Below are 24009 nucleotides of genomic sequence, written 5' to 3'. Positions count from 1 at the left end.
CATACTATCTCCAATGTGTGGAGCACTCAGAGCACATGCTCATGATAGCGCTGCGTGTTCAGCTTCTCTAAGACTTACAATTAGCTCTTCATGCTCCAGACTAGGTAGAGCATTCCCATCTACATAAATTATATTATATACCCTAAACCTAAACCCTTGCCCTTTATATAGCCCTACATATTATATATATATATATATTTTTTTTTTTTTTTTTTTTTTCATGGACAATTTACTCTTTTTCAGTGCTAATACTGTATGCTGGAATATGAGCAGTCATTTATTCCGTCATCATCTGGGTGCTGATAATGCACGCGCACAGGTGAGACCTGCACAGCACACATTGATATCTGTGTTTAAACTAAACTCATTTAAGCTTTGTCAGTTTAAACATTTGAGCCAAAGGACACAAGCTTGCGCGCATGAGAAGATTTGTGTGTGCGCTCATCTGACAAACACGTGCCTCAGAACGCGCAAATATTAAGCTCTCTTTGAAGTATAGTGTTAAAAAAGGACAAATTCACACAAAAAATGTCAAAATGCCCATCTTGGTAAGTATCCTACAGTAGACATAGCCGGCTGAACGTTAACCTACTATACCAGTGCACTGGATCAGTGCATTCTCTTACACTGACAGTATTTGTATTGATTGAACAACAACAACAAATAAATCACTCAAAAACTTATTTTAACTTTAACAAAGAATCATCTTTCATTTGTACAGTCCAATATGCAATGCTGTTTTACATTTAATTACTTTATTCAATTTCTGTACAAACTAATGCTTGATCTACCTAAAAAAATATAAATAAAAACACAGAAAATTACTGTTTATTTTATTTGTATTTTTACTCTATAGTATTTATTTGTGCTGTTGCTTGTAGTTAGATTTTTTTATTATTATTATTTGAAAGTATAGTTTTTCCATAAACGTAGCACATACCGAACTGTACCGAAACCGTGACTCTAAAACCGTGAAACAAACTGAACCGTGAAAGTTGAAACATTCCACCCCTAATATATATAAATATGTGTGTGTGTGTGTGTGTTTATACCTGTCTATCCATTAAACCTTTTCATAATCCATTAAACAAATCTTCATACATCATTCCCTCTTCCCCAAAGTGACTAACTAATATATTATAGTATACACTATATTTACCACACCTATAGACCTTTTTCATGGAACGCGAAATTACCCATTATGCTTTGCGCGTACGCGTATGTAGGATGCTTCGAACTTCCGGTTCGCAACTAGATGCGTTTAATTAGCCGTTTACAGCGTTTTTGGACCGCTCTGAAACCACAGTTGTAATCGGTTTTACTTACTTTTAACGTCCATAATGTCAACAAGCAACGGTAACATTATTTCGCGGTGGCAGCATGGCCAAGGCTATTTAACAAAAACCGTAAACAATGTAACTTTGTCTGTTCCACATCCTACGAAGTTGACCAGCGCCACCTCCTGGTTTGATGATATGAAACAATGGCCAGCAGTCACATATGTTGACATATTCAATTATCTTGTTTTGTCTGAGGGCGTGGATGGCGAGGAACTTAGAAATTATAAAAGTACCAAAGCATACAGTTATCTACACAGTAACAAAATTGGACGAATTCTTTGCCATAAACATCAGCAGTTCACATTACTGAAAGCGGAGGTAGAGCCGAGTCAGGCTATTAATAAACCAAATCACATCGCGTGGGTTATGTTACAAAATAACGGAGTAGTGGAAACAGCTGGATGCTCCTGTGTAGCTGGTCCTGGCAGGTCTTGTAGTCATGCTGCTGCTGTGTTGTGGAAGGTGGGTATTTATAAATACAGCAAAACTTCTAATGTAGCTAAACGCAAACCTAACAATACTAGGGGGTAATAATATGGCAAAACACCTGTCCACTACAAGGACTGACTGCGTGATAAAATGTAAAGGCTTATTTTTAGAGCAATATTTAACCAGTTATACATTTCAGTTATAACTAAATTGTTTAGCTCTAAAAAAAGTGCTTATGGTAATGTATTGTTAATAATAAAGTAAACAATATGTTCTGGTTTTTGAAAGGTGCAAAATGCAGTGGTCAGTGGTATGACAGGGCTATCTTGCACTGATGAGCAGTGTAGGTGGAATGCAGGAACCAGAAGAAACCTTGAACAGAAAAGAATCAGTCAGATGACCTTTAGACGTCACAAAGCTGAGGATGTACATGGTGCCTCTTCAACAAGGGAGGGAGAAAGGCTACCATCTACACCAAGCTATGACACACATCAAGACTTCAGGGAGAGAGTCAGTTCTTCAGCCACAAAACCACTTTTTGAATTAAAAAACAGTCTTTTGGAAAAATGCTACACTGCCAGTGTATCAGTGCAAGGAGATGACACTGAGAGCTTAGAAGTCCACCAGCCACATGGAGAGACTTTGACTTGCTGTAAATGTAAAGCATTTTACAGCAAATACATAGAACTGAACTTTGACCAGGCAGCTGAATTGGAGATGCAAACACAAAATCAGAGTTTGTCAGAGGTGTGGCATAGTGCAAGACAGCCTAGGATCACTGCTAGTTCAGCTAAAAGTGTACCAGTGCGAGCAACAACAAATCCTGATAAATGCATGAGAGAGCATCTCTTTCCTACCTTTCGGGGTAATGCGGCTACAAAGTATGGAAATGAGAAAGAGGCAATAGCTTGTAGCTTTCTGGTAGAAAAAGGTCTACAGGTCTCCCACTCAGGTATCAGGGTCAGCCTGGCAGAACCATGGCTGTCTGCAAGCCCTGATGGCATAATAAATGGTATGGAACTACTGGAAATAAAGTGTCCCGTTCCCAAGAACAACACCACCTCTCTAGCAGACCATTTCACCATAAATAATAGTGACATCAAATTGGTTGATGGCAAGCCTGAATTACAGAAGAACGGAGTCAGGGGCTTCTACAGGCAAATACAATTAGGCATGTTTTGTACAGGGCTGAGAATGGCAAAACTGTTTGTCTGGTCTCCAAAGGAACACATTCTGATAAATGTACCATACGATGCAGAGTATTTAACAGACCAGGTTACTCGACTAAGAGGCTTTTACTTCTCAGTGATGCTTCCTAGAGTAGTGGATGAATTCACTGCTGGACGACTCAAACTGAATGACAAATACTTACATATAGTCAAAAAGGCTTAACCTACTGGTGAACAAAGATTAACCGTTTTAAAAACTGTACAGATGCTGACATGGAGGAGAAATTATTTTTATTGTGTCAAGGCAAGTTTCAATTTTTTTTTATGTATTTGATATTTTCTTGTTTACAGGGTTTACACTTGGAAAGTCTTGTGTGTAATTTATTTTTATTAGATTAAAGTGTATATATGTACATAGCACAAGGAAACAGAATACACACTGAGATGGATTTTTGAGAAGTTCCAATGTCAAGTATTGTTATTAAACACATTTATACATATATGTACATGACTAATGCAGCAGTGTGAGCATCAGATGAAAAGTTAATCCAGAAATGAAAATCTTGTCATTATTTTCTCACCGTCATGTCAGTCCAAACTTGTATAGTTTTTTTTTTCTTCTGATGAACATTGATTTATTTTGGAGAATGTTGGTAACCGGACAGTTGATGGTAACCATTGACTTCATAGTGGAAAAAAAAGACTATGGAAGTCTGATTACTATCAACTGTCTGGTAACCAACATTCTCCAAAATAAATCATGAGGGAGAGTTAATGAAGACAACATTTCATTTTAAAATAACTTATTTATCTGCTTCACGGATCAGATCACCACGCAAATTCACTAAAGCTGCACATATACGCAGAATTTTATCTATCTTTGGCATAAGGGTGATAGGCAAGGTTTGTGATAACACCTTGTATACTTTCAGTCTCCTAATTGCACGTTCAACATGTATCCTTACATTTGCAATCCTGCGGCTACATGTGACTTTTTCTTCTGTTAGCTGCATTTTGTTGGCAAAGTGAGGAATTATCATATTGACTTTTCTTTCAAACAACAAGTCTCTAATCAAAAAACCCCTGTCCACCATCACTTCATCTCCTGGATGGGGGTATTCGAGAATGCCAGAATCACACGTGATGAATTTGTCACTACAGCGTCCCCCATATGCTGCAGATATAAACATTACTAGACCACATGGTGCAATAGCCACTAAATACTTGATGGTGTTGCAAGCATAGTAGTGGCTGTATGATTCAGACCTTGAGTCTAGGTTCCCTGGTCTTTGGACTTCACTTTCACTGCAGTCTAAGATACAGGTAACATTAGGGTAATGTTGCTTGTATGCCTCTGGTGTTGTGGCCCTGATTGTTTCTTTGGGGAGCCATGGTATCAGTTCCTTCAAGACTGCAGCCATGGTGTCAATCCAAAAAGAAATTATCCTGCTCACTTGACTCACTGATATACAGAATCGAATGGCAAGATCTTCTATCAACAGGTTTAATTTCAGCTTCATTAGTGTGAGCAAGATTTGCTGTTCAATTTCAGTCTGGTAAGCCAGATTCTCATGGGGACGCAGAACAGCTACAAGGGTATGAAATGTGTGGAGAGGGAGCCCAGTGTAGAGATTTGAGTCATAGTCATTCATCAGAGTTAGAGGCTTGAATGTATCGCACTGCGTTGACTGGTTTACATAAGTTATACTGTGTTGTCTCTTAATATAACAATGCTCCTCGAAGATGTGGTCTTCCCACTGTGTTCCAACAGAGGTAAAGGTTTTTGATGTACAGCTGCTGTCATCAACATCTGTTTGCTTGGGACTGGGGACAGATGCAAGACTCTCTTCTACAGGTTTCATTTCATCCATTCCATGCTGCTCTGGGTTAACACCAGCTCCTGTAAATACAGAAAAGGCATTATACAGTGAAGCATCTAAAATCATATGGGTTATTATATGGTACAGGGTGAGTTTCTATTTTTAGAAAATGGTTAATTACAAAAAATGTATTAACTAATTAATTTTAGGATATAAAATGAAGAATTTTAGTTTAGCACTAACACACTTTTAATTGGCATTGTATGAAAGACAAAATGCTGACTTTCCAAATTTTGTAAACCAAAATGAGTTTATGAACAACTACTTTTAGGTATTATTTTGTTAAATGTTGTGATTTTGAGCTGCAATATGGTGAACTCTACACTGAAAGAAACTGACACTGAAACACTGATATCAGTGCCTTTGTTTTGTCTCAAGATGCTTACCAGTAATGTAATTTCTAAGGCGCGTTTATAAAAAATAAAATAAAATAAAAAAACTTTAAAGTCCTGATTGAACTATGGCCCAATCCTGGCTTAGTTTAAGCCCTGTCTGTAAAACCAAGCCTTAAGGTCCTATACATTTACAGCTGGTAAAATAATCAAATATATACATGAGTCAGAATAATTCAATTAATGAGCCGATTCTATAAATATGTTTTATAAACCAGTGCTCATTTTGTGATTATCATATTTGATAACACTGAAACTACTGCAACAAAATTTAGTTTTCATAACACATACATTAATGCTGAATAGATATTAAATATTGAATACACTTAAATGCTGAATGAAACGCTGGTCTCTTAAAAATGTTTAAATACACATCATGAGAACTTGGTCTTCTTACATACTAAAATGATTGTATCATAAGCTGCATCTTTTCCATTAATTGTGCAGACCTAATAGCACGTTAGCCGTGTAAATAACGTAAATATTCTCACCTTCGTCCGGCCACGTTCGTCGTCTTCTCTTCTTACTTAATGGACGATCATATCCAAGCCAAAGTTCAGGATATGGATTTTCTGTCGTTGGTTGTCTGTCTGTCAATGAGCATACATGGACGTTACGAGGCGGGCATTTCAAATTAAGTGCTGCGAGCCAATGTCTTTTACCGTCGTCGTCGGATGGCATCTTGTGCAATTTAAATGGTCTTGGGCATTTACATTCTGCTCTTATTGTTGGCTTGTGATCATAACACTCCTGATCAAGAAAATTTTTGAGCTTCCTATAGCTGTTGTGACAGCCTTTAGCAGCACAAAATTTCCCAGAGCCTCCGCGATTCGCCATTACACTAACGTAACTTGACAGTTGGTAAACGGATTAACGGAAGTTCGAAGCATCCCACAGGAAGTCACTCGCCGCTATGGCGCCCTCCATGGACAAGCGAAGAAAAAGGTCTATAAAGCACATGGAATACTTTTTCAGGTACACCAACACATCGCATATCCCATTTTCATGCAAACCCACAAGTGCCAATGCTGATTTCCACTCTTAATCTAGACAGCCACACCTCTTCTTTCCTATTTCTTCCCTGACAATGTATCTTCCCTACTGTCTGTTTAATACTATAACACCAACTCCCTATACTGCTGTTATACCATCTAATTGTCATTTATGTATTAACTTTTTATTTAAGATCTATTTTTGCCTCTTTTTTTCCCATGGGTAGGCTACTTTAACATCCACCTCCTTGTCTACAGTTTTTTTTTTTTTTTGCTAATTTATCAACAACTTTATTACCAGATACCCCAACATGTGCTGGCTACCAACAAAAATACACCATAATTCCATTTTATTTTAATCTGTATAAATATAGATATACTCCCATTAATAAATCTTCTCTGTCTGATCTTGCAGGTGCCTTCATAATAACCAATTAACCACACCAAGCTTGAGAAAAAGGTTAGTGTTCACATTTGAAGGCAAGGCCATTGTATTTGTTGACCACAGACAGCTTTAAATAGAGCATGAGACCCTGTTACTATGCTGTGGCACTTCCGAACATGCTGCTACTTTTTAATGTGGAGATACAGGATAAGACTATAATCAACATCAGAAATATCATTTAATGACTTTCAAGACACACCACTTTAAAAATCACAGTTATCAGTCTGTGCATATGACTAATAATCATGCATACTCTTATGATATTGCTTATGCAGATAAGCACTATCCAGATGTTTTTTTAAAAGATTCACTCATATTGGTTGACAAAAATCTGTAAATTAATTTTCAAAAGCTTAAACTTGCTATCTTAAAGCATCATAGAGATTAGTGAAGAAACCATAGATAATTGTGATATCTGTAATTACATTAGAAGTGTGAAAAAATATAAACCAAAAACTGTACACTGTAAAAAATGTCCTTGTAAATTAACGGTAATAAACTCGCAACAGGGTTTCCTGAAGTGTACCATCATTTTACAGTTTATTATTGTATTCTGAATTACGTTTTTTTTTGTAAATGAGCGTCAACTTGAAATTAAATCCATGTATATAAAACTTTCACTGAAACTGTGCATCAGCTAGCCTTTGGTTACCCCTCCCCCACCCATCATGTGTGCATTTTATGGTAAGACACCGTAATTTAGAAAACAGTTCAGTACTGTAAATTTACTGTAATTTTTTTTTTTTTTTTTTTTACAGTTGTATAAGTTATAAAACATAAACTGTATGTTACAAACAGGGTCAAAATATGTCTGATATTCAGCATGCTTTATATTTATTTAAATTATTTTGGTGTGTGTATTTTTAAGTAATAAATGAACTACTAATAATAATAATTTTTGAAAATAATAAGTAAAGAAAATTAAGCAGCACAACTGTGACGAGTGGGGCGGGGCCGAGAGATGTGGGAACGAGCGAGGCCGGTAGAGTGATTGGGAAATCCGCGACACCTGCACCCCACCGCCGGTCTCGAGTCCCACAGAGGAGATGGAAGGATATAAAACTGGAGCGACAATAGTGAAGGACGAGAGAGGACCAGGCCTGGGTCTTATTTTATGTTTTGCTTTTTATTTATGTGCACCAGTCATCCGTGAGGGGCTGGTGCACTGTTTTGTGTTTATTTGGAATTATTAAAGTTTCATTTGATTGTCCGCCGGTTCCCGCCTCCTTCTTCCCGACCATTATGGAGTTTTTATCATTACAACAACATTATAATTAAAAAAAAAAGTGTTTTGAGCACCTAATCATCTTATTAGAATAATCTCTGGAGGATAATGTGACACTGAAGACTGAAGTAATGGTATATGAAAATTCAGTTTTGCCATCACAGGAAAATTACATTTTAAAATGTATTAATTTTATTATTATTATTATTATTTTGATTACAATATTTCACAATATTAATTTTTAACTGTTTTTGATCAATAAGAGACTTCTTTCAAAAAATCTTACTGACGCAAACTTTCAGCTTGTAGTGTATAGGTTTATTTTCAGTACTATTCTAGTGTCCAGAATAAAATTTCCATAGTTGGGATATACAGTTTCAGACGCCTAACCTGATTTTACCAAGTGAGACATGTTCCTGGGACAACATCGTTGTTGACCCTGGAACAACATTGTGATTAACCAATCAGATTTGAAGAACCAGTTTATAGATTTTGTGAAGTTTATGCTTAAAATCAGTGTTTGGTGCTTGTACATCAGTGTCATTCATCTATCATTTCCTCTGATTTTAGGGATTACTCATGGTTAAGGTTAGGTTTAGGTGTAGGGATATGGTTAAGAATACATTTTTGGAGTAAAATGTTGTTCCAGGGTCAACAAAATATGTTGACCTAGGAACACATCGGACTTGGCAAAATCAGGACGTGCGTTTCAGACATAGCATTACATTACTTTTACAGAGGATCTGAGTTATAAATCCAACACAAATAATAGTTAATTACCGTTCCATTGCATCAGACTTTACCTCACTGGAGAAATAAGGCTCAACTTCCATCACACTTGAAGTCAGTTTTCATTATTAGTCATAAATGAGATTGAAAGAAGTGATTTCATTCTAGTGGGCATAACCTCAGACTGCTGATTAAGGCCTTGCTGACACTTCCTCTGAATTGATGTGAGCAGCTAGACTGAGCTAAATTCCCTTGGTGGTCTTTGCACTGTAAATGCACAAGCTTTCTATTTTATCCATGATAGTTCACATGGTTTCTTACAGCTCTAAGAAAGACACAAGACTGTGAGATAAACTTAAACCCATCTGCCAGTGGTACTGTCACTTTAATTACACTGGTCTTCAGCCAACTGTATTCATTTCCAGAGAGTGTAAATTTCCATAATGTGGAAACATCCCATAACCACAGAGACTGAGGAAGTTTAATGAACCTTAGGAATTACAACAGCTATGGCCATAGAGTTACCTGGCCATACCAATATTAAACACAGGCTTATGTCCCCAGTGAGACAGTTCAAGGAAAAGCAAAGCAGATTAAATACTTTCAATATGCAAAAACGTCGCCCTTCAGGCATAAATAGGTAGAAAGGCATTATATCGTTATCTGCTAAAAAATGAAGCAATTATGGTGCCGCCAGTGGAGTAACATTCTAATTAAACTAATGCTCTCCCTTCTGCTTCTCATTGGATTTTAATGTCCACAAGTCACTACAATAATAAAATCTACCCCTGAAGTACAAAAACTCTGTCCCAAATAATAAAAAAATAAAACTAAATAATAATAATAATAATGGCTTTTTTATACTAGTTATGCAAATTCATTTTGGAAACCAGTTAATGCCAGTTAGCATATAACAAGTGTTAGTGCTGCAGGGCAGCAAAATAACTAATGGGAATTCACAAAATATAATTTGTTCAATCGTTGTGTACTTCTCAATAATATCTGAACCTTTTATTGTATTGAAGTTGTCTCAGGGCAAAAACACACGTTCTTCACTTTGCCAACACATGATGCATACAAGATGAAAACTAAGTGGTTAATAATAAGTAAATGACTTTGAATAAATCACTAAATAGCTTTCTTTGGTACATTACAACCTAGCAGACTTTAAAAAATCTTATTGATGCATGGTGAATTTTGTGAAGGATAACTACACTAAAATAGGTTATTTGTTTATTTATTTTTGTTGTTTAGTTGGTTATTTTATTAGTGTTTATTAAACCTAATTTTAAAACTGTAAAATAATTTGTAAAACAAAATAAAATAAATAATAATAATAGTAATAATAATTTATAATTATAAATAAAAAGCAAAAAAAAAAAGTGATGGGATTTTAACTTTATTTTGTAGTATTTATTTATTTTTTATTTTTTTTAGATGCAGTTTATTCACACAATAATTCATAAGTTGAGAAGCTGTTGAGTTTTCAATCAAAAAAGATTACATAAGTGGCAATGCATAACCAAATAACTACTAAATTAAGAGAAAGGCATCCACTGAATCTGAGTCCACTGAAATCGCTGGGGAAATCTTTGCTCTACTCATAACCTCTGATTCAGTAATTACAGCAGATCAATCTTTGACACAATTAAGTGTCACAATCTAACAGAAAATGTTTCTAGATAGAGGAAATCAATCTTTGCGTAACTATCTGAAACTGCTGACAGGCCATTTCTATCAAACACATTGTAAACAAAATGCTAAGTGAGAGGTGCAGATGATGTCACATTAAAAATATCCATTCGAGCCTCAAAAGTATCAGTTCCCAAACAACTGAAGAGCTCAGTGTCGACCGTCCCCTCATTGAACGACAGAGGGAGGCACAGAGAGAAAGACGAGGAAAAGAGATGCTTTGACGAGCTGTCATAGAACAATGTGTCAACTACACGGCTGCTTTCCATTGATGCTAATTACAGGTGACAGGGCTAAGTACAAGGCTTTACACATGATAAGCATGGCTCTCGAGGAAGTTCTACAGTCAGGTTGACAACCACCATTATGCATGCCGGGATTTTGTCAGGATTCACTGATGAAGATGGCCACTCAAAGAAAAACAGGAGAAAGGAACATACAGTACTAAAAGTATTGCCTGCAAGTAAAAAGCTTGATAGATAGATAGATAGATAGATAGATAGATAGATAGATAGATAGATAGATAGATAGATAGATAGATAGATAGATAGATAGATAGATAGATAGATAGATAGATAGATAGATAGATAGATAGATATGTGCTATTGTTTAGTTTGATGTACAAAATAAATAAACAAGAACATGAATTTCTTAAGTAAAAATTTCCAACACTTACAATAAACCATAAACTTTCAATTCCAACAAAATAACATTGCCACCTGTATTTAAATACTATGTGACATTCAAATTAGACTGGAGATCTCTTTAATATGTAATTTTTATTTTCCTGAACAACAGTACCCTTCGACTAAGGAGCCTGGAAACATACCTGGCCTAAAAAAAATAACAAAATAAATAATTGCTCATAACACGCTAATACAATTTAATACAGTATTTTAAATGTATGTACATGCAACCAAAAAAATCTATAAATGGTCATAAGCGATATTGTACACATTTTTTTCTTGCTGTTGATTCAAGGGACACATTCCGCACACATTCACTGGAGTGAAGTTGATTTCAAAAAAGATAATTTAATCTCTTTAATATCTCAATTTTGCCACGCAATGAGATCAAATGAACAGCAAAAATATACTATTACTTTACTATCCTACAGTACTTCTCAGATAATATTGACATCTTTACATCTGTGATCAAAAGTCAGACATTTCAATCTAAGTTCAAACACCACATCACATTCTGTTCACATTATTTGTAATAACTTCTATACCTTCACTGTGTCAACAACCATCTAATTTTTTGTATTTTCATTTATTTATTTGAGAAACATTTAAGAAAGAGAAAGGAGAAAGCAAGAGGTACAGTAATACACAGCAAATGCCTTAATGTTTTTGTTGTTGTTTATTTGCTTGTTTGTTGTTTGTTTGTTTTCCCCCACATATAAAAGCTTCAGGAAAAGTTTACCCCAAAATGTAAATTTGCTGAAAATGAACTCACCTATCCAAGATGAAGATGAGTTTGTTTCTTCTTCCGAAAAGATTTGCAGAAATTCAGCAGTACATCACTTACTCACCAATGGATCCTCTGCAGTGAATGGCCGCTGTCAGAATGAGAGTCCAAACAGCTGATAAAACATCACAATGACATGCAAGTAATGCCCTCAACTCTAGTACATCAATTAATGTCTTGGGAAGTGAAAATATGCATGTTTGTAAGTTCATCTAAATCTCGGTTGGTCTGAGAGCAAATATTATTTTTTGGTTAACTATTCTTTTGAATTAAAGTTTACTTTTAAATGAACATTCTGATACTACGACTCCTGTCCAGAGAGCAATCTTTCAGCAAATGTTTTTCTTCTCGGTTTTCAGTAAATCTTGTCAGAACTACTTCTAAGCTTACTTTGGTCATCAGATGTCAAACATGGGTTGTACACCCAAGTTTTTTCTCCCTGGTAACTGTAGCAGCATTGATTGATAACACTGGTTCAGAACAGCTACATCATGTACAGCTGTGTGTTGTCTCATGCTTGTTTATAGCACCTTGCTTTTGTGGCTACTCTGTTCGCCCTCTAGCAGGCTCTCACCATAGCTGCATTCAGTCCATATAAGATGTGAATGCCTTGCATATCCATGCCATAAGAGAGAATGAGCTCAGGGATTGACTAAATATTAAAATTACTCTAAATACTCTAGTAATTGAGGTGTAACAAATCTGCATTAATAAGGAAAACCGGAACACTTCCCATAACACACAATGTAATTGCTACATCGATAGAAGAATGGCATCTGTGCTAACATGAGTGTAGTGAACTAACAGGCAAACTTCAATTCCAAGTACCAGTTTATGGCAGGGCCCCTCTCTAACTGCCGGTGTGAAGGTAGATGTGCCCCACTGTGATTGGATCCTGGAATTGTATTGCTGATTTCATCTGGTCAGAGGAGAACATGGCCCCCCAACTGAGCCTGGTTTCTCCCTCGTTTTTTTCTCCGTTCTGTCACCGATGGAATTTTGGTTCCTTGCCGCTGTTGCCTCTGGCTTGCTTAGTTGGGGAAAGTTCGTTTACAGCAATATCGTTGACTTGATTGCAAATTATTGCACAGATACTATTTAAACTGAACTGAGCTACATGATGGCATCACTGAATTCAATGATGACTGCCTTTAACTATCATTTTGCATTATTGACACACTGTTTTTCCTAATTACTGTTGTTCATTTGCTTTGACACAATCTGTTTGGTTTAAAGCGCTATATAAATAAAGGTGACTTGACTTGACTTGAGGTGGGAATTGGTCATCTCATTTGATATACTCATAACCGCACCTTGAATGATGTGTTATCCAAAAATCACAACGCCATTGGTGACGCGAGTCTCACTTACTACATTAGTCGGTTTTCTCTCTTATTCTGAGGTCACCATAGCAACCAGATCCAGTCCATATCCACATCAGATGGTTACTGCAGGACCTCTACAGCCCTGAATGTCACAAGAGACTAGGATGAATAGATGAGCCCCAGAGACAGATCCACAGTCCAAACCTTGTCTCCTAGACGGCCACCGGGACTTAGCTGTACGTGATCTTGATTACTGTAAATCACAAAGTCAGCTAAAACTGTATGTTTCCATGTTTTCTCAAGCAAAGCAAATTTTGAAAACCCACATCTTATGTCATCTCTAATACATTAAACCACATACTCAGTTAAAGAAGTCACCACTTACACTGCCATATACTGTAGCATGGTACATTTTACTGGGATAACATTTATACTGTAGCTATGCCCATTATACCTTAGATGTTTCAATAGAGCGTTTAGTTGTTCTATGTATATTAAAAGTAAAAAAGAGATGTTTTAAAGGGGAATACTAATTAGATTGTACATTATTATGTTATCAATATTTATACCAAACAAAACACATAATCTAGCTACACTTATCTCGGGCCAAGATAATTTAGAAATTGCACTCTTTGTTGCACTAATTAAAATTTTACAGCCATAAAATACATTTATCTTTAATTGAATCTACTTAAGCCTCTCTTGCCCCACTAGAAACAGTACTAGATATTCTGGTTCTGCCAACAAAAAAGATGAAAGCAGCAGCTGGGAACACAGGGAATATTATCATATATAGGGTTTGCTTAACATCTGGCTCTAATAAGCAACTTATGCAGTCCCATTCTTTTTCTTTTATTTGCGTATGATGGAGAAATTAGTTCCTGTCCATCAAACCCAATGGAACTGTCAGAACCAACGAAATAGTCCATTTGTTAGTGGACATACTTGCACACTGCATTCTACACCAGTTTTAAAACAGAGGGGGGTGAAGTGGGCCATAAATCAATATACATTGGACACAGTCCATTTCCCACCCCAGCAGCTGTCCAGAGCTATACTTTGTGAAATAAACCGATGGGGGGGTGTGAAGTCACAACAACCCAAAATAAGTGGCTAGATGGATTTCACAAAGAAAAGGTCCACCACGTGTCATCATACTGAAATCATACATTTTACCATGATGTACAGAAGACACCCACTAAAATGTTATTTAGTGGCACAATAGTTTAACCAAGAAATCACTTTCAGTGGTGGGATGGTGGGCGGGGTTCACTTCCATGCCCTTGGGTCTGACGGTAAGTGGCAATCTACATGACTTCACCACCAACTCCATGATTTCCTCGAAGCTCCCCCAAGGTCCCTTCCCAGAAAACTGCTCCTTAGTGGTAGTGTTAAGACTAGCATATAGAAATGCGGTTTATAGTGACCCGATCTGTCCCTCTCACTGTCTCTGTGAAAGGCGACATTGATAAAATGAGGATTAATCAGAGTGTCTGCTATGTACATTAGCCAAAGTAGTGGCGACCAGGCCCTTTGCTCCTTAAACGTGCAAAGTGATTTTTAAAAAAATGCTTTTGACTGCAGTGTCTGACCAAGTACCAAAACACACTTGTAACCAATCAGCAGCAAACAGACTTGTAACCAATCAGCAGTAAGGGGGCATGTTTTTCCATGATAGAGAGAATATAGCGCTCATTTTGAGTGCACATGATGCATACTGGCAGATCTACTATAGATTGAGAGAGATGGCAGATTAAAAAAGAGGAAAATATCAGAGAAACAAAAGATTAAAAAGAAGGGTCACAATCAGGCAAGACAAGGAGCCCACATAAATATCGGAGCTGCTTTTCCAACTCAAGGAGCGGGAAGGGCTCTGATACCGAGGTTGTACTGTTTCTTTTTGATAGTGAAGTGATACAGCAAAGTATAATGACCCATACTCAGAATTCATGCTCTGCATTCAACCCATCCAAAGTGCACACACACAGTTGGGGCAGTTGGGGGTTCGGTGCCTTGCTCAAGGGCACCTCAGTCGTGGTAACTCCAGACTTGAACCCACAACGTTAGGGTTAGGAATCAAACTCCAATGCTCTCAATACTTTGACCTACATTTTCACTACACGCTGTTCTGTTGCCAATAAACACACATGCCACCGATGTTTACGTTCTCTGTCTGTGTGTGCTACTACTCCTGACCCCGGGGTCCAATGAGGAGCTGATAGCTGCCTCAAATGTGCCTGTGGTGGTAAAAATAGTGATTATATAATATTGTCTATGACTGGATTGCTGATTTCTTCTGGACTGAAAAAAATTGTACTGCTGACAGCTTGGTCCCCACCAGTTAAATAAACCAATCTGTGCCCTGGTTAATGCCAAGCCCAAACACAGCCTAATAGAAACAGTGACAGACGTATAGACCCAAAAAAAAGTATTCTCTATATTTGCCACTATCCTTCAAACCACTTAGTTTGTTGATTTGTCAGCAAGTTTTTGTAAGGAAGTGAAAATCCTTAAAAATATAATTCCATTTTGTATGGTAAAATATTATTTGTCAGTGCAAACATTTCTTAATTATCTGAAATATAAATAAGATGCTAAAATTGCTACCTAAACAATATCACTGCAATTCAGTGTAATGGATATCACTTTGATGGAACCAAAACATAGAATTTGCATTGCACTGAATGACAAAAACATTGCACTATATGCAAAACCTTCACTTTAGCTTATTGCAGACTATCAGCTGGTCTCCTATAAAGTTAAGCAGTTATTTTCGCAACACTTAGGCCTACTTATTTGTTAAAAATAAATAAATAAACAAATGCATCAATAAATACTGCTGCAGCACATCTTGAGTGCACCTTTCATTGTTACAGTTATGAACTTCTGTTCCTTTTGAGTTCTCCTTATTTGGTCATGTTCCATTCCTCATTTTGTTAATTGGTTACTCCCCACCTGTTTCCAGTCCTCTGATTACTTTCCATGCCTTTTTATACCCTGTCTGTTCAGTTCTGTTTTGTCCGCTATTGATGTGATGATACCACGATTTGGATTTGTGTTAGGATGTGCCCTTTCTACTCCTGTGAATCATTCAAAGAGCTGTTTATATTGCTTCTTTGTCATGTGCTTTACTTTGCACACCAACTCGTGTAACATTCATGACGTCAAATGATTTTTCCCTTTTTTTTAAAAATCATTTTAGAATCGCTTTGTTTTCCTATTACAAAAGGAAGTCTTCGTAACTGAAAAAAAACTATACTTTTAATAAAACACACCCAACACTAGGGTGACCACCCGTCCCGCGTAGAGCGTGCGCGCACAGCGTTTGAAGCCCAATTCATGCGTCCCGCAAATTGAGACTGTGTCACGTATAATCAAGGCTTGCTCAAAAAAAGTTGATGGCTCTATATATCCTCGAGCCCCAGGCAGCCAAACGAACATTACTTGACAGTTCAGCACGCTACTGCGAGAGCGAGAGCGAGAGATGTTTACATCTTTATTTCTGTTTTAACGTTTTTCCTACATTATTTATATTAAAATATGTTATGTAGGCAATTACTATTTGACTAATTTAATGAGATGGCATCGTTGTTAACTTACAAAAATGATGATAATTTGGTAATTATAGTATAGTAATTACTATATACCATTGATGGATCCACAAAGCTGACGCGGGAGGTATGTATAACTGCAATATAAAGTAATTTTGAGTATTATTGCTATCAGTATTATTTTCTAAAATTAGGTACATGTAATATAAAAGTACACATGGCAATGTTTTTGCAACAGCTCCAAGTCTCACGCGCAGTCTAGGCTATACATCACTGTCCGACTCCGTTCACTTATTTATTTGTTCACTCCTTCCTGATATGGTGAATTCAACTGCCGTACACTATATAGGGGTTACTGAATGAGTGAATTCCCTTCCCTTGAGTTGTGATGTTAGACTTTTCTTTTTTAACTGTTCCCGTGGTGTTGAGCAACTACAATTCATTTTAATCCTATAATTTTATATTATAATTTATTTAAAGTAAATAAATTGTAATGAAAATAAATAAAATAGCTAAAGTAAATTGTAAGTGGAAGTGCATCCGTCAATTCTGTCATGAGCATACATCAGCAATTACACGTTTAGGGGAATAGGGCATTATTAATATACCATGTAAGGTGGTATGTGCTAGAAATGGGTAAACCACTATCAGTGAGTCTGACCATGGGGTGTAGGCACCCCCACACAAGGCAGTGTCCCACATTGTCCCTCAGAAACATACCCCTTGTCCCCCCTTGGGCTTATTAGCAGGTGGTCACCCTAGCCAACACTTATTTGAAAATGCAAAGAAAACTTTAGAAGCAGAAAAAAAAAACTGTTTGGAACATTATAGCACCCATATTTTGACATTTCCATTTACAAAAGTTATTTGAAACATGGAAATAGACATACTTGAAATTATTCATTTTGTAAATTTAATTGATGTACACACCTTAATGGTGACATCTTGTCTTTTGGACCCAAAGGCATTTTCTCTTAGAAATTAATATATTGTGATAGGGATGTTACTAATATTTTCATAGCAGCTAAAATACATACACATCTTCAGCCCAGCATTGATTCAGTCTGACACGGCTGTTAATGATTAGAAAATATTAGGGGTGCTCTGATCACGATCGGCCGATCGTTAATGCGCACTCTAACCGCTGATTAGAGAACCGGCTTTACTGACGAGATGCGCATAACGATCCCGATCGTGATCGGAGCACCCCTAGAAAATATTCCCGGGAGAGATTGCCTTTGACTGTCAGACATCCAGTAAAAAGCTGTCCTGTCACTTCCTCTCTTCAGCATCTTACCTAGCCAATCTATCTCTAGTTTCCCAAGGTACTGCATCCTTTATCTCTTAACCACTGACTTAGACTAAAGTGAAAAATATAGACCCATATTTCACCTCATTGAGAATCTGTTCCCCCCAGTCAAAAAAACATCTAATTGCTAATCTATAATCCCTTTATATTTTCGGTTGATCCTCTGCCAGGCAGAACAGCTTGGCTGGGGGCTATATTAATCTTATTAAGGGTGGGTTTAGCATGGTGCCACAAATCCAAATTGTGCTTTTACCCATACTATATTGAATGCCCCTCTCTATTTCTTTCTTTCCCTATTCTCCATACATATCAATGCCAGATTCCCCTTGCTTTGTTTATCAGTGACAACCTTGACAAGCCCAGGTACAAAAGGGCTTCTTGAGTGATATTTCTTCAATAATATTTATGTTTATTTACAGTGAGGGTGAATGATAATTACTGGTCGGTAACTCTTTCTCTTTCTCTCTATAACACACTCACACACACACACACACGTACACACACACACACTTACACACACAAACATATTGTAATGCATCATCTTATTATTTCTATATAATTCAGACAGCCCACTCACTCAACTATAATATTGCCCTTCACTTTCTAAGATGGCTCTAGAAATCAAGTAACACTAGACATATATTATTGTATTATTATATTATTATTAAGGTCTGTTCTTGTTTGTGAATATCTTTTTTCTTTTCTTTTTATATAGAATATATATATATTAGAGGTGGGCATAGATTAATTTTTTTAATCTAGATTAATCTCACTGTGATCTTGAAATTAATCTAGATTAATCTAGATTAAAATGGCTCATTCGAATTCTGCCGAAGGCATTCAGAATATGTGCTACCCAAATAAAATTGACAAACAGTAAGTCTTTGAGAAGGGGTTTATCAAGCTAGGTGGTGCATTAGAAAAGGGGCTCATCTCCTGTTTCCAAAATGTATCACAAAGTGCTTGAAAAAGCTGTAAACTAATTCCACATTGCACATGGTGCAAACAACATTACTCCTGTACGTTTAAGTGTTTAAGTTTTTTCAAGTTTGTAGGTGTCAAGGTACAGAAACCAAATAATAGCACTGGATAGTCTTCAATTTAAAAATGAAATATACAATCAAACCTACATTTATTCAGACACCTTCAACATTTCTCACATTATTACAGTTTTGCTATATATCAAAAATTATATCTGGTTTCTGAATATTTTGGTTTGACTGTTAAAACTACAAAGAAATTCAGTCAAGAGCAGTGAGTGATTTTCATTTTCTTGGATTAACATTACAGCTGCCAGTAGCTAAATTAGGCGCGGTCACTTTAAGAGACCATGAACGCGTCCAATATAATATACATCCCATTTTTTTTCCTCAACTGTTTACTTTAGGGGTGCTCCGATCACGATCGGCCGATCATTATGCGCATCTCGTCAGTAAAGCCGGTTCTCTAATCAGCGGTTAATTCCATCAGGTGCATGATTTCAGAAGCATCTTCTCTACACTGTAAAAAAAATTAAGTCAGTACAACAATAAAAAACTTGGTACTAATTTCCCTAAGCTTTTTCTTGTTCACTCAACTTTTGTAAAAAAAACAGTTATACTGACTAAAATTAAGTTGTCAGTCATACAAAAAATATTTAATTGGGTTAACTTAAGATTGTTAGTTTTGTGGAGAGGTGCAACTGTTTTTTTAACAAACCTTTTTAAGTTGAGCCAATTCAACATTTTTGGTCTGTAGAACTCATTGTCTGAAGTTGAGTGAACAAAAAAATACTATTGGAAATTGGTACCAACACTGTAAAATCTAATAAGTTGGGCTTACTTAAAAAAAAGCATGCAAACCGATTGCCTTGAAAAAACTAAGTAAAGTGAAATAGGAATAGTATGTTGTACTGACAAATGCTTAGTTAGTATAGTTAACTTACACAATAGTTCTAGTAACTAAAAAAGAACTGTAGGGGGTACTTGATCCTTTCATTTAGGTTTACTCATGACTTAGTATAGATACTCACTGACTCCCAGAATGCATTGCGCAGAATAAATTATGCAGTTGCTTTGTTTTAAAGTTGTTGTTTTTATTTGCCAATTTTACTTGCTGTTTTGTGTCAGCAGTAGCACAACAAAAAGTGGAAATACAATGGCTATAGTTACAATTAATGAATATAAATTTAATTTAATTGTTACCATTGTTGTGATTCACGTGATGAATGTTTAAGTCTGTGTGTGACTTCAGCATATTACCACTCACTATTTAAGGATTATATAAAAAGCATATCAAGTTATATATGAAAAGTAAAATCTAAAAAAGGTCATTATTAAACACACACACAAAAAAACGCTTTAATTAAAATATAGGTCATTTTATGAAAGCAACCTATTTATTACTTTTAATTGAAATCAAATAACTCTGATTTCATGATGCATTTCTCCATTAATAGAGAGAAAAGTTTAGTAACATAAATAAAGTTTCAAGTGCCCAACCAAAGGGAACGCTAATCACTATAATGGTGAGATAAAAACAAAAAAACGGCAATTAGCAACATATTAGTGCACTGCTGCCTCTCACTGGTTTATTAATGTCATTGGTTCCTTCGTGGCTACTTGAATATTTTAAGTAAGTGTCACTCAAAACAGTAAGTAAATTTTTTATTTGCCTTGAAAGTAGCTGAAACTTAATAAAACCTAGCAAGTATAACAACTAAGTAAAGATAACTAATTTAATCTAAGTAAGGTAAATTATTGGATTTTACAGTGTACAGTAAGTAGCTTATTCTTCAGGGACTGAACTCTGCTGGTGCACTTTTCTCCCAATCCCCAATCAAAAACATGCTTCTAATTCTTTTTAAATGTATGTTTTATTTAAATGTAACACTTCAATAAAAAATAACTCTTCCCTAGGCTAATTGAGTTCTGTTTTGTCTGTACAGCGTATTATGCAAACTAGTGAGATGAGAGCATTGGCGCCCACACCTGTTGTTAAGGAACTTCACAGTAAAAGTCTTCCTCCAACAAATTAATGCTGCCTTCACGTGCTATACCAATTTTCCTCCCGCTTTTGAAATCGTGATTTTCACTTGAGAGGGCGTTCATTTTTTTTTTTTTTTAATAAACTAGTATTTATCAGAATTCATCAGAATTTCCAGGGTTTACAATATACTGCTGTGCAAAATATACTACTACTACTACTACTACTAATAATATAATAATAATAATAATCATACATTATTATTGTACATTATCTGTACAATATATTATTATTCATACAGTGGCCATGATTTAATTGATAATAATACTATTATTCAATTCAATTCAACTTTATTTCCAGACTCAAGGTAAAAAAAAATATATATATATATATATATAATATAATAATAATTATTATTATTATTAACTTTTACAGTTAAACATTAGGTTCATTTAAGTTATTTAAAAAAAAGTGGGAGGGAAGTTTCTAACTTAACTTAAATAAATTGGCAGACATTTTTTAGGATGAACTTGCGAAACCTTGTTCACAAAACTAAACTTTTTAAGTTTATGGAAAGAAACTTGGTTTAGGTTGAATAAATGTATTAAACATAGTTATACTGACTTTTCCATAGATTTTTGCTGAGCCAACACAACAAAACCAGTAATTTGAACCTTTTTCAAGTTGGGTTTTTTACAGTGTATTAAAACGGCTCTGTGTAGTAACAGCTGCTCTATGTGAAATCACGCACCTGATGGAATTAACCGCTGATTAGAGAACCGGCTTTACTGACAAGATGCACATTAACGATCGGCCGATCGTGATCGGAGCACCCCTAGTTTACTTTCACTTAAGAAAGAACTGACAGTTTTTTCGAGCATAATTTCCAAGGTGAATATTTTGACATATTTTGTATGTATTTGTCGGCACAAGAGCAAAAATAAGCAAATTCGATGTTCTAGTGTTTTGAGACGCCTTTCTCTGTGCGAGCCCTGAACACCAGAACACCGTGGTGTTTAATTGGGCTCTTTCACATCTTTTTGTTTGTTCAAACTGCAATTTGTATTTGTTCGTCCCGGTGCAGGAGGAACTTCGAGGTAAACTTCGCAGAAGAGAGCTCGGTTCAGTGTTGCTGTCAGTGATACACGGCTCTCTCTCTCTCGTGCGCACCTAACGGCACCCGCTACTCTGTTCAGCTTTTCTGCATCTTGTGTTTGGATGCTTTAATGTTTAAATCGACACGCGCGGTAAGGCTTAACAACACGTGAGAAAGATAAGCTTTCGTGACGATGCGCAATGTCCTGAGCATCTTTTTAGGCTGGCCTCAAACAGTCAGTTATAAAAAATATCAAGGTGAAAGTCATCATAGATTGCTTAGTATAGACCCAGCTCCCAACCCCAGTTTGAGAATAGATTAACGGCGATATTTTTTTTATCGCCCGATAAGAGTCTCGCTTTAACGTAGCACGTTAACGGCGATATTTTTTTTTTTTATCGCCCGATAAGAGTCTCGCTTTAACGTAGCACGTTAACGGCGATATTTTTTTTATCGCCCGATAAGAGTCTCGCTTTAACGTAGCACGTTAACGCCGATATTTTTTTTTTATCGCCCGATAAGAGTCTCGCTTAAACGTAGCACGTTAACGGCGATATTTTTTTTATCGCCCGATAAGAGTCTCGCGATAACGGCCCACCACTAATATATATATATATATATATATATATATATATATATATATATATATATATATATATATATATATATATATATACCTCAGTTGCTTGGAACATCCAGGGACTGCAATGATGGAGGAGAAACTGTGATGGCTGTAATAACTTACACCTTTGTCCAAGCTTGACAATTTGACAGTCATTGCCATTATGTCTGCATAGCATAACTGTAAAAGTACTTGCTGACGTCCATCCATAAAATCGTTGAATTCTGCACTGATCTTCAGTCATTCCAGAATATGAAAAAAAAAACATGAAAAATACAGAAACGCATTAAAGCAACACTGTAAAGTAATAATAATAAAAATATTTGAATGTTTTAATTTTGATTTCTCAGTTCATGACCCTTTTAAGAGTATTTTAATCTATCTTTCTTAGAACTGTCACATGGCCTAATATGAGATGATGTGTACTGTATATAGATGTTTATACGGGACAGACATTAATCTCTGTTATGTCATAAATCAGCATAAAGTCATGTCTACAGTCAGATTTAAATAAAAAGCCATTTTAGTCTGTTGAAGAACATTTATAATAACACAGTGAACTTTTTTAATTTAAAAAGACCAACATAGAATTTATTGCAAATGATATGATGTTAATATTCCACTTCCAACTTACCAGTCTGTGCAGGTGAAATATACAAAGATCCAGACTACAACTTAATTCTGGTACAATCTGTTAAACATTTAAACCTGTAATGGATATCCCTGTGATATTTTCTGGTAGTACAATCTCAGAAGAAGCAGAAAGTGGCGGTACAAAAGTGGAAATATCAGTAGTGTTTGAAAATGTAGGAAAATGTAGTATTGTGTCTCAGATGACACCTTCATGCATAATGCCTAATGTGGCGTGCTAACCTTCTGGCTGCTGGAGAGGGAGATGAATCCAGACAGCATGCAGAAATGGTAATGGAGGTGCTTTAGCAAAGGTTACCATCTCTCCACAGACCCAGCCCGTGCCGCTCCCTCACCTTCTTGTGTAAAAATCAAAGGAAATGTTACGTCTGAATAAGCTATAAATGCACAGAAATTTCACACAGGTGACCTGCAGTGCTGCAATGAAAGCTGGGAAAACTATTTGGTAGACAACCTTGAATGTGTTTACAGCCATAAAATGTCTTTTGATTCATAATAGGAGTGCTAAAACTCATAAATTTTGCTCATAAATGTTTTATCGAGAAAAAAAAAAAAAATAGAAGGAAGAAGACCATTTTTATTATTATGTATTTATTTTTTAATGCTAAACATTGTTCTATCCTAATAGTCCATATTTTATGTTCTTTCCTCAAATTTAATAAACAAAAAGTGTAAAGGCTATTTTGAAATTCCAGTGCTGTCCTGAAACGCCCCCCTTCTAGTCATTT

The 24009-nt window shown here is 36.0% G+C and overlaps 1 protein-coding gene across 1 annotated transcript; it reads right to left on the bottom strand.

The window, feature by feature from the left end:
- Nucleotides 1-2639: 2639 nt before the first annotated feature.
- LOC113091771 (uncharacterized) lies at nt 2640-6126 on the bottom strand. Its single transcript, XM_026257402.1, has 2 exons — nt 5702-6126; nt 2640-4838 (listed from the first exon to the last, which is right to left on the bottom strand). Exons 1-2 carry the CDS (start codon nt 6045-6047, stop codon nt 3742-3744), a joined length of 1443 nt encoding a protein of 480 aa, XP_026113187.1. The 5' UTR covers nt 6048-6126; the 3' UTR covers nt 2640-3741.
- Between the last annotated feature and the right edge of the window lie 17883 nt (nt 6127-24009).

Source organism: Carassius auratus, unplaced genomic scaffold (assembly GCF_003368295.1).
Source record: "Carassius auratus strain Wakin unplaced genomic scaffold, ASM336829v1 scaf_tig00214282, whole genome shotgun sequence".
Classification (NCBI taxonomy): domain Eukaryota; kingdom Metazoa; phylum Chordata; class Actinopteri; order Cypriniformes; family Cyprinidae; genus Carassius; species Carassius auratus.
Note: the sequence above shows the minus strand (reverse complement) of the source record. Positions and strands in the feature narration are given on the sequence as shown.